This window comes from Myotis daubentonii, chromosome 5, assembly GCF_963259705.1.
Source record: "Myotis daubentonii chromosome 5, mMyoDau2.1, whole genome shotgun sequence".
Classification (NCBI taxonomy): Eukaryota; Metazoa; Chordata; class Mammalia; order Chiroptera; family Vespertilionidae; genus Myotis; species Myotis daubentonii.
In genome coordinates, this window is record NC_081844.1 from 97,798,108 (window position 1) to 97,810,764 (window position 12,657).

Consider the following 12,657-nt stretch of genomic DNA (forward strand, 5'->3'; position numbering starts at 1 on the left):
TTCTGGGGGGAAAGATAATAAACAGGAAATAATCTGTGGTGCTGGTAAATGCAATAAAGAAAATACAACAGGATGACTTGCTAGACTGACACGGAGGGACGGAATTAGAGGAAAGCTGACTCCAAGTACAGGGGAACAGCCAGTGCAAAGGTCCTGAGACACGAATGCGCTTGACTTATTCAAGGAAGGGAAAAGGGGTCAGTGTGGGAGGGGGTGGGAGAAAGGTAGGAGCAGAATCAAATTCCTCTGGGAAAAATAAAAGGCCAGCCCTCACTCCTTAAGAAGGGTGAGGCTGCCCTAACCGGTTTGGCTCAGTGGATAGAATGTTGGCCTGCGGACTGAAGGGTCCCAGGTTCGAGTCCAGTCAAGGGCATGTACCTTGGTTGAGGGCACATCCCCAGTGGGGAGTGTGCAGGAGGCAGCTGACTGATGTTTCTCTCTCATCGATGTTTCTAACTCTCTATCCCTCTCCCTTCCTCTCTGTAAAAAAAATCAATAAAACATATTAAAAAAAAAAAAAGGTGAGGCTAGTGTGGAGACTGGGTTCCCCCTAGTCTTTGCTTTTCTCTCCATTAAGCCAATTTTTCTCGAGAAGCATGTTCTTTGAACAGGGAGAAGAAATAAAGGAGAAAAACAGTCAATATACTGGGGAGGTAAGACATTATAACCAAAGAAACCCAGGATTCACCTCGTAGGACCAGCTTCAAATCACAGGGGGCCCGGACCATCAACCCCAAGTTAGTTTTCTATTTCTAACCTGTAAAACCTGAACAAGCCCTCAAGATAGTGAACTAATCTGGCACTATGGCACGGGTGAGGCACAGTTAATGAGACCTGCCTGCCTTGCTCCTCTGAGTGGCTGGAAGAGAGAAAAAAACACACTTACTTACATATAAAAGACAGGATTCTCAGGTAACTGAGCTGGTTGAGTTTTTATACTGTTCTTAGAAATCCTTCCTGCTGGAAAGGGGCAAATGAGGTCAAAGCCATTCCTCCCACTCTATGAGCAACCACCTGAGCCCATGATAAGCAAGGACGCCCAATTTCCAGGGCAGCCCTCGCTAATCCGTTCAGCCACCACCTCTACAAAAGGACCATTACTGCCTGGTCTACCACCCCACTGCCCCTGCTTTTTAATTGAACCACCAAGACCGGATCTCTTCTCCAGATGCCCAGAATACGCTACGCTTTGACCGTTCTACCCCAGGGAAAAGCCCAAGGGAAGCAAAGGAAAGTTACAGCCTGGACGAGCAACACAAGACGGAGACGGACTTAGTAGGTCCAGAAAATAAGAAAAAATAAATTGGCTGAAAGACAGCTACTCCCAAATGAGGAAACATCCCTGAAGATCTGGTGACTTTGTAAGCAGAATCCCATGGACACCAGGTGCAAATGCATGGGATGTGGGGCCTGTCTGTGTAGGGAACCAGGGACCCCACTGAGAAGATCTCCCCCCCGATACTGGGGGTTGAATAGTGTCCCCCAAATTCATGTCTACCTGGAACCTCAGATGTGACCTTATTTGGAAACGGGGTCTTTTTTAAATGCACAGTAATGAGTTAAATTAAGACAAAGTCATGCTGGATTAAAACAGACCCTATCTCAACGACTGGTGTCCTTCTAAGAAGAGAAAACACACATACAGACAGAATGCCAGGTGGCAACAGCGTCAGACACTGCAGTGAGAGGTCTGCAAAGGAACGCCGAGGACTGGAATGGCCTGGCCATTGGACTTCTAGCTTCCAGAACTGGGAGAGAGCACATTCATGTTATTTTAAGTCCTCTGGCCTGGGCTACTTTGTCATGCAGCCCTAGGAAACCATCCGCTCTACTTCACACCTGTTCCCCACTCCAGGGGTCCCAGTCTCATCCCAGATCCCAGGGGTGGCAGGCAAGACACACCCGCCATACCTCCAGCTTACCTGGACCTTCCACCTCCACAGAGCACTTCTGCCTTTGAGGTGAGGGGAGCACAGGGATCACGTTTCACCTGCCCCCGCCTGCCCCCAGAGGCAAACTGCAGGGGAGTGTTTGTTATCTCCTCACAGCCTCCGAGATTTACAGCCACTCATTGAGATCAGGATGTCTTAAAGCTTATGCGGTCCTTCTTTATAACTGAATCACAGCTTTTACGTAACTTTCTATTTTTTAGTGCATGCCTTTAACTTTTTTATTGTGGACAGTATTACACCCTTTGCCCTCCTCCACCCAGCAGCCCCTGCAAGAGCTGCTACATCGCGACAGTACACGGGAAATCAGCATCATTTATCCTATGCAAGACCTGCTAGATACACGTTTTTAAATTGCACACTAAAATATTTTTAAGGCCATTCATTCATTCACCTTTTAAAATAATCTCGGGTGGCACTACTATGGGAAACACCCCCGTATGGAGTACAGTGACTGCTCGGGTTTTAGCTGGCTGGGAGCTCTGGGCGCCGAATCAGAAAATCCAACGCAGCCTCTCCAACCTAGACTCGCAGGGAGAAGGCTCAGGGCGGGAGCAAAGAAAGGCACCCGGAGTTCCTAGGTCGCCCGCGGGGTAACCTAAGTAGACGGAGTCCGGAGCGAAGGGGACTTTAAAGCCCTAGCCAGAGAGCGACGAGGGCGGGGAGAGACTGACCTTCTCGCGCAGGGTGCCGTGGACGTCCGAGGCGACGCGCCCTTCCCACCACGGCTCATCCATCACTGCGTCTTGTCTTCAGCGCCGCGATCCGAGGCTACTGGGCTCTCAGGGCGCGCCCTGCGTGGACACGGGCACCTCAGACGCCGCAGCCACCCTCCCCGCTGCGTCCCACCCCGGGCATCCCTCTCCTCGCTGCCCCCGGCCGGGAGCCCCCTCCTGCCCACCTCAGCGGAGCTGGAGGTCGCCTCCAGTCCCGGGAAGGTTGCGGTGTCCCTTCCCCTCTGTTCGTGGGACCCGGGGGAGACCTGAAGCTGTGCAACAACTTGCAGAATTTTTATCTTCCCTTTTGCAAAAGTTGCACAGCAAGTTGCCCACTCCGCTCGCTCAGCCGAGGCTGGGGCTCCGGCAGCGGCCACCAGCTCGCTGCTCCCAACTCCTCCCCCGCCGCCCAGCCTTTGTCCTGCTCCCACATCCTGCCCTCGAGCCGGGGCGAAAAACTCACGCATCCCTCTCCGGGCGTGGGGTGCTGCGGGCACCGAGCCCCTCCCAGGGCCGAGGCGGGGGCCCCCCCAGTTGCCCGCACGCGGCTGAGCTCTCGCGCCCCGCGCTCCACGCTCCCGACGGCCACCTCCGCAGCCCGGCTCGCCCCGCCGCCGCGCCCCTGCGTGCGCTCGGGTCCCGCTGCGGCTCGCAGCCTCCGGCCGCCGGGGGCCTCCCTCTCTCGCTGGGGGAATTGGGGGCCGGACCGCGCGCATGCGCTGCCAGCCCCCGCGCCCCGCGGGGCGGGGGGCTGGGAATCGGAGTCTTTCTTTCGCCAGCGCCGGCTCCGCTTCCTGCCCGCCCTCCTCCCCCGCCGGGTGGAAAGCTCGCCCTCACCTTGGCGGAGACTCCCGGGGGCCTCCTGGGCACCCCACGGGACTGCGTGAGGAGCGCGGGGAGCGCAGCGCCACCTGCGCGCACCACGCGTGAAACGCGCGGGTAGAAAGCCCCGGAAAGTTCTGGCTCCCGCGTGCGCAGACCGTGCGTCGGTTCCACCTGTTCTTTTCTTTTTTCCTCTTTCTTTCTTTTTCTTTTTTCCCCTCTTTCTTCCTTTTTCTTTTTTCTTTTCTTTTCTCTCCTTTTCTTTTCTTTTCTTTTTCTTCCTTCCCTCCCTCCCTCCCTCCTTCCTTCCTACCTTCCTTCCCTCCTCCCTCCCTTCCTTTACTTCCTTCCTTCTTTTCCTTTTTTTGTCTTTCTTTTTTCCTTCCTCCCTTCCTCTCTCTTTCCCTCTTTCTCTCTTTCTCTCTCCTCTCTTTTCTGTTTCCTTCCCTCCCTCCTTCCTTCCTTTCCTTCTTGACTTTTCTTGGGGGGAGGGGAGACCTGTCTTGCGATGGGGAGGTAGATTTCCAAACGGACAGTTGGGAAAGCCCGAGAAAGTCAGCTCTTGGTAATCCACGAGTCCCTAATTCTAAGAGTCTCAGTAAATCAACTAGTATTTATTGTGCTACTGCAGAGTGCACATCCACCCGGTACACTGCAGGAAAACCCGGCCTTCGGGAGGGCCCGGTGGGTGGAAAGCATTGTCTTTGTGACTTAGTTGATTGTTCTAGAAAAAGCGCTCCTTTGAATCCGGGCCTCTGATGGCACAGCCTTGGCGTCCTCTGGCTGATAGTTTTTTGTGATACTCTTGGAGAGTCACAGACCTGTTTCAAATCCACCTACCAGCTGGGCGATTCCTGCCAAGTTCCTCACGGTCCTCTCAGCCTGGGAGCTCTCCTGTGTAAAATGCTGGAGATAGCTATCACCAAATAGGACAGTTCGTGTAAAGGGATCATCGCCATTCAGCGTAGAACTAACACTCAGTAAGTAGCTGCTACTAAAGAGCCTTTAGCTTCTGACTGGTTTCCTGCAAGCAGATACCCACCTGGAAAAAAAATTTAAAGTCACCTTTGGTACGCTTCAATGGGAGCTTAAACAGCAGTTTTAATGTAAACAGAAAAATTAGGAACTCTCATAAAAGTGTAAAATACCTAGGAATAAACCTCCTATAAAGTGCAGACTCTTCATGAAGAAATTATAAAAGTTGAAACCTAAGAAAGGCTTGAAGAAATAGAAGGCAAAACTACCAACTTCATCCAAATTAACTCTTTCAATAAAATTCTAATGGTAGTGGATGGATGGGAAAGGGATGACATAACTTCCTAACACTCAAATGGAAGAATATCTGTGAGAAAAGCGAAGATATTTTTTAAATGGGGGGATAGATCTATATTACTAAATCCTAAAACATATTGCAAAGCTATCATTGAAACAGTGTGGTGTTGATACAAGAATAGATGAATGAACATCAGTGGAATAATTGAAAGCTTAGAAACATATACAACCAACTTTAAAATTACTCATATGATAAATGTGGCATTTCACTTTTGTGGGAAAAGGAAAAATTCTTCAATAAGTTCGGCTGGGGAAATTAATTGGGGAAGGGGAAACACACAATCAAGAACTTATTTACACCATTACCAAAATCAATCAATACATGATGCTGTCCAATGACAAAACTAAAACAATTTAATAATGACTTTAATGTCCTTTCTGCAAGGGAAAACAATCCATAGTTTGTGGGGAGAGCCGTGCCTCACAAGCAATGGAGCACTGGGCCCATGGGATTTGGGGCAAGGGCCAATCTTACTGAATGTTAAAAAGAGGCAACACATGACTGCCTAGGAGGTTGGGATTTCGTTATAAGGCTAGGAGGTCCTATTTTCTAGAGTAAGGTAAGCTAGCTAAAGCTGAGTTGGACGGTTGTGATTGGCGTGTGTTAAGTTTCCTTGAAAGAGTTTCCCTGTAAGTTCAGGTTGACTTAGGTTTAGATTTCTGATGTGGGTGGGGCCTCCATTTTGTGGATCCCAATACAGTGGTCCCCCTTTATCCATGGTTTCAGTTACCCACAATCAAAAAATATTATATGGAAAATTCCAGAAATAAACAATTTATAAGTTTTAAATTGCTCACTGTTCTGAGTAATGTGATGGAATTTCACGCCATCCCACTCCATCCCGCCAGATGTGAATCATCCCTTTGTCCAGTGTAGCAACCCTGTACGTACAGTACAATAAGATACTTTGAGAGACAAACTACATTCACATAACTTTTATTATAGTATATTATTATAATTATTCTATTTTATTATTAGTTACTGTTAATCTTTTATTGTGCCTAATTTATAAGTTAAACTTTATCATTAAAAAAAACACCATAATCCATATAGGATTCAGTAGTATTTGCAGTTTCAGGCATCCACTGGGGTTTTGGAATGTATCCCCTGTGGATAAGGGGGGATTACTGTATATGAATTAACCTTATCAAACCCAAAGAACTAAACAATAACAAAAATCACAAGACAATTAAAAGAAAATAGGCGAATGATTTCAGAGGAGAAGGCCCAGATATTAAGGCATAGGAAGAAACCATAGGCAGGATGAATATACATATTTGAATAAGTATGCAAGACAGATATATCAAATATCAAAAAGGCAAATGACAAATTGGAGAACGTTTTTAACAAATGTGGCAGAGGTTGATCTTACTATATAAATCTTATGAATCAAAACATAAAACACTAACACCCCACATGCAGAAACGGATGAACCCACACACCATGGAAGAATGAATATTTTTTAAATGCTCATAATCACTAGCAAAGACATTAAAAGTATTTTTAGAAAGAGTGGGGTGCAGCTTTGGCAAATATTTCTATAAACATAATGTGCAGGGTTGACAAATATACAGTGTTGTTGGGAATATAAATTAATACCATCTTTCTGAAAGACAATGTAACTCAAGAAGTTAAAAAATGTATCATTTACTCCAACTATTCTGCATTTGGAAGTTTAAAAAAATAAGATGAGGGATATAAAATCAACACCCAAAAATCGACGGCATTTTTATATACCAATAATGAATTCTCAGAAAGAGAAACTAAACAAACAATCCCATTTACCATTGCAACAAAAAAAAAATTAAGATACTTAGGAATAAACTTAACCAAGGAGGCAAAAGAACTATACTCAGAAAACTACAGGACGTTGAAAAAAGAGATAGAAGAAGACATAAACAAGTGGAAGAATATACTGTGTTCATGGCTTGGCAGAATCAACATCATTAAAGTGTCCATACTACCCTAGGCAATCTACAGATTCAATGCAAACCCCTATTAAAATACCAACGGCATATGTCACGGAGCTAGAACAAATACTCCAAAAATTTATATAGAATCAAAAAAGACCCTGAATAGCTTCAGCAATCTTGAGAAAGAAAAACAAAGTTGGAGGAATCACAATACCAGATTTCAAGTTATACTACAAAGCCACTGTAATCAAAACAGCCTGGTACTGGCACAAAAACAGGCATATAGATCCATGAAACAGAACAGAGAACCCAGAAATCTACCCAAGCCATAATATTTGATGAAGGAGGCAAGAGCATACAGTGGAATCAAGAGAGTCTCTTCAATAAATGGTGTTGGGAAAATTGGATGGATACATGCAAAAATATGAAACTAGACCACCAACTTACACCATACACAAGAATAAACTCAAAACGGATAAGAGACTTCAATGTAAGTCGTGAAACCATAAAAATCCTAGAAGAAACGATAGGCAGCAAACATCTCAGATATCTCTCATGGCAATTTTTACAGATATGTATTCTAAGGCAAAGAAAACTAAGGAGAACATAAACAAATGGGACTACATCAAAATAAAAAGCTTCTGCACAGCAAAAGAAACCATCAATAAAACAAGAAGAGAACCCACTGTATGTGAGGACATATTTGGCAAAGATATATTTGATAAAGCGTTAATATCCAAAATATATAAGGAACTCATACAACTTAACAAAAGGAAGACAAACAATCCAATTAATAAATGGGCAAAGGACCTAAATAGATACTTCTCCAAAGAAAACATACAGATGGCCAAGAGACATAGGAAAAATGCTTAAAGTCACTGATCAGAGAGATCAAATTAAAACAACAATGAGGTATCACCTCATACCTGTCAGACTGGCTGCCATCAACAAATCAACAAATGACAAGTGCTGGCGAGGATGTGGAGAAAAGGGAACCCTTGTACACTGCTGGTGGGAATGCAGACTGGTGCAACCATTACGGAAAACAGTTTGGAGTTTCCTCAAAAAATTAAATATGGAACTGCCATTTGACCCAGTGACCCCACTTCTAGGAATATATCCTAAGAAACCCAAAACACCAATCAGAAAGAATGTTTGCACCCCTCTGTTCATAGAAGCACAATTTACAACACCTAATATCTAGAAACAGCCCAAGTGCCCATCAGTAGATGGGTGGATAAAAAAGCTGTGATACATTTAAACCATGGAATACTATGCAGCAGTGAAAAAGAAGAATCTCTTACCTTTTGAGACAGCATGGAGAGTATCATGATAAGTGAAATACACCAGTCAGAGAAAGACAAGTATCACATGATCTCACTCATATGTGGAATCTAAGTAACAAAATAAACTGATGAACAGAGTGGATCCAGAGACATGGAAGCATGGAACAGAGTGCGGAATCTCAGAGGGAAGGTGGGGGAGAATGGGTGGGTGGGAGGTAATCAACCAAAGACACATAGGACATAACCCAAGGACATAGACAATAGGGTGCTAAAGGCCTGGCGGGGGCGGGGGGGAGCAGGAGAGCTGGAGGGGGTCAATGGGGGGAAAAGGAGGACATATGTAATACTTTCAACAATAAAGAATTGTACAAAAAATAAGACGAGTATAAAGATCTATTTACAGGGGTCTCATCACAATGCTTTTTTATTATAATGAGCTATTAGAATAGGGACTGGTCAAATAATGACTTAACCCTTTAAAAAACACACACTTTTTTTTTTTTTAAAGAGAATGAATAATGATTTGGGAAACTGTTCATAATACATTAAGTGAAAAAGGTTAGAGTCTGATCCCAATTATACTACATTCACACACACACACACACACACACACACACACACACGAAACTGGAGAATGGCCATAAAAATATTATCTGTGTAATCAGAGTGGTAGTATTATGGGACACTTTTTTTTTATTATGGGATATTTTATTTTACTTTTTATTCTAGAATATATGCATTGTCTAATTTTTCTGCAAGAAACATGTATTACTTTCATAATCAGAAAAGAATGAATGCTGTTTTAAAATTATCACATGATAGACTTAACTAGTGTGGCCTTCACTGAGTCACATAACTCGCGGTGCTGTTTTATTTTTCATAGCTGTATTATTTCTTTCTTGCACTGAATGAAGAAAGCCCTTTATTATTCACTAGTTTGGAGTCCTCTCAGAAGTTCTGGTAGGTGAGAGAGGGAGGGAGAAACTTTGTTTTATTTCCTCCCAGGAACTGTTTTGAAAAGATTCTACTAAACATTGTTCATCCTCTCCAGTCCTCTGGGTATCATTTTTAGGACTCTCATTTTCCCAGGATCTCTGAAGGATAAAAATACATTGTGCAGGGGGGTGGGGAGGAGGACAAAGAGGGTAAAGGGGTCAAATACAATGCAACTGGAGGAGAATGAATAATGATTTGGGAAATTAGACTTTGGGTGGTGAGCACACAATAGAGTGTACAGATATTGCATTATCAAGTTGTGCACCTGAAGTTTATAGAGTGTTATTAACCAATGTTGCCCCAGTAATTTTAATTGCTCTGATGTTTTTGGTGGTGAGCCACTATCCACAGGTGGAATGGGGGCAGTGCCCTTAGCAGGAGAGGCTTCCTCTGGTGGACAGCCGGGGACAGTGTGACTGAAGTTACTTCTCCCACCCACTCAATCCCCAGCTAGCCTGAGAAGTATCCGTATGTTCATTCCTGCATTCAAAAACAAACCTTTATCAAGTGCTTACTATGAGCCATTACCGCCCCATCTTTTAAGCTCACAGCTTAGGCGCCAAACATTTAGATCAAGACCACCCTACCTAACTACAACTTTCCCAGGTATCCAACAACATTTCCAACCTTCCTCAAAGGACAAGTCAAACTAATATTATCAACTGCTCACTTCAATTTTCCTTATTCTTTTGGTTTTTTTTCATATAATACAAGCTCTCACATTACAGATATATACGGCTAAATGGACATGTTTTGGCATGGCCAGCGTGGCTCAGTGGTTGAGCATCAACCTATGAACGAGGAGATCATGGTTCAATTCCCGGTCCGGGCACATGCCCAGGCTGCGGGCTCGATCCCCAGTGTGGGGTGTGCAGGAGACGGCCAATCAGTGATTCTCTGTCTTCACTGATTTTTTTCTCTCTCTCCTTTCCTCTCTGAAATCAATAAAAAAAATATTAAAAAAAATAAATGGACATGTTCTCACCCTGACCCCAGGCCTCATTCTCCTCTCTAAGGATAAACAGCGCCTGTGTGTCCTTCCGGAAGTGACCATGCATTTATCCAGATGGACATGCATGCTTGTTCTCCTTTTACACGAATGATAGCATACCGTGCATATCTGTCTGCACCTTGTTCTTTCCTCTTAGTCATTTCACGGCAGCGCCCACAGAGCTGCGCAGTTACCCTAAAGTCTCGGGGTATGGTTCCATCATGATATGTGTAACCAATCTCCTTTGCTGGGCGTTTAGGTGGCTTCCAGCCCTTTGCTGCCATAACCGCGCTGCTGCAAATATCCCGGGTGACAGGGGGGTCAGTGATGTGATTCTTCAAGCACTCAGCTTTTCGGGGGAAGTGGCGGCATACACTTAGAGTCGTCTTTCCTTGCTGTCTTAATGGTTTGCATTGCTCCATTAGGGTCAAAAGCATGAAGGCTGGCTCTGTTTATAGGGACAGAAGGACGACATCTGGGCCATAAACTTAGATGTAAGCCTTGTTTACCACGCTGGTCAAGCCCATCCTTTTAAGCTGTTTCTACCTATGTCTTCTGCAAAGTCAAGGGAACATTGGCCCAGTCCTTTATGATCCTTGACCAGAAATTCTTGAGATACAACTCTACTGATTAGGTCTGAGGGCCAGGCAGGGAGAATAGAAAAAGCAACATTTTAACAAAATAGAACTCAAAGCCTAGGACATTTATAAAGTTGGCCTATATTACTTTTTTCAATTAAAAAAAGTATAAGATCAAAAAGCTGCAAAAGGAGCCCTGGCCAGGTAGCTCAGTTGGTTAGAGTACTGTCCCAATACACCAAGGTTTCGGGTTTGATCCCAGTCAGTGCACAAGGATCAACCAATGAATGCATAAATAAGTAGAACAAATCGATGTTTCTCTCTCTCTACCCCCCTCCTTTCCTCTCTCTCTAAAAATTAATAAATACATAAAAGAAAAAATGTTAAAGTTTCAAAAGGAATAAATAAAAAATGAATCTCCCTCTACCAGGGGCTAGTTCACAGGCCCGTGCATAGAAAGGCCTGGCGCTGGGTTTGATGCTTCACATTAATGGTTTCTTAGAATGCTGCTGCCTTCTGTTATGTGTTGAATTGTGTCATTCCAACAAGATATATTGAAAGCCTAGCATGCAGTATGTCAGAATGTGCCCTTGTTTGGAAATAGGGCTGTCGTAGATGTGGTGTAAGTTTTGTGCAGCATTTCTACTGTTACTACATGAACTGAATACACATGCACATACAAGCACATATTTGATGGCCAATGGCTATGCCAACCAAGGTGCCAGGGACAGTAGGGAGTGTGAGGACTGTGGCCACCCAGAAAGCTCTTGGTGCAGCCAAAGTGAAGAGCCACTTCTCAGCCCCTCTGATGGTCAGAATTTGGGCCCTTAATTGCCAGATTGCTAGACTTTCCAAAGAAGTAATAAATCGAGATATTTCCTGCATTGCCCTTTTTTTGTTTGTTTTAACGCCTTGTGGCCACACCCAGCATCAGCCCTAGTTGGTGAACTCTGGAATAGGTGTGTGATAAGGAGCCTTCAAGCCTGACCAGGATTCTGTGAGGAACAATGGAGCGAGACCCTAAGAGCTGCCCAGACTCCAGGAGGAGGAAATAAAAGCAGCCATTAACTTCAAAGCCCCTGAGCCTGCTCCCCTTCTGACAATGAACAGGAAGGAAACTGAGATGGACAGTAAAAAGCAAACAGACAGCCTGCCAGGGGCTGCCCATGGGACCCTTCCCCTCAGGCGAGGAGGTCCTGGCTGTCAGCAGCAGGGCACTGCTTTTCTCAGACCCCAGGACTCCTTGAGGTCACCTACTATGAAGGGCTCCCAAAGTTTCCAGGTGTGCAGAGACCCAGGGTTGAAGAGCTGAGGATTAAGGAAGCAGCCGTGCACCTGGGGAGGCTGGGGCTGGGGTGTGGGAGAGGGCGCTGGACAGTCATCTATTTAAAAATGTTTTGTCCGGCCGGTGTGGCTCCATGGTTGAACGTCGACCCATGAACCAGGAGGTTCTATTCCCGGTCAGGGCACATGCCCGGGTTACAGGCTCAATGCCCAGTGTGGGGCGTGCAGGAGGCAGCCAATCAATGATTCTCTCTCATCATTGATGTTTCTAGCTCTCTCCCCCCTCTCCCTTCCTTTCTCTGAAATCAATGAACACATATTTGAAGAAAAAAATTTTTTTGATTACACAAGTATCACTCTGCTTGTAATGCTACTAAAACATGATTAAAACATGATTAAAATGTTAAGAACCTGAGCAACCCCACCCTCCTCCCACCACCAGGCACTCACGTGTTACTAGCATGGTGGTATCCTTGGCTGGGTACACAGACAGTGGGGGGCAAGCGAGGCCAGCTGGAGGCTCGCTATGGAAATGGTGGAGGAGGTGAGATGGGGCCAGATTGTGAACATATTTGGAAGTTAGAGCTGATAGGCTCTGCTGATGGAGCAGATGTGGGGTGTGAAGAAGGGAAATCAGGAAGACCCGGAGGTTTTAGATCTGAGCACCTGAAGGCTGAAGTTCTCACTTACAGTCATGAGTTGCTTAAGGAAGGACACATTGTGAGAAATGCATTGTTAGGTGATTTTGTTGTTGTGCTAACATCATAGAGTGCACTTACAGAAACCAAG

The 12,657-nt window shown here is 45.2% G+C and overlaps 2 protein-coding genes across 3 annotated transcripts in view; one reads left to right on the top strand and one right to left on the bottom strand.

The window, feature by feature from the left end:
* The window catches only part of CCNJL (cyclin J like), a 47,245-nt gene extending 43,790 nt beyond the window's left edge, over positions 1-3,455 (bottom strand). The window contains 4 exon segments of the mRNA XM_059699098.1: positions 2,624-2,698; positions 2,701-2,743; positions 3,129-3,321; positions 3,324-3,455. Coding sequence (XP_059555081.1) covers positions 2,624-2,698; positions 2,701-2,743; positions 3,129-3,321; positions 3,324-3,381 — 369 coding nt within the window. The 5' untranslated portion in view covers positions 3,382-3,455.
* PTTG1 (PTTG1 regulator of sister chromatid separation, securin) overlaps positions 1-12,657 on the top strand; it is a 373,674-nt gene that overhangs the window by 288,368 nt on the left and 72,649 nt on the right. The gene's annotated exons all lie outside the window — the stretch shown is intronic.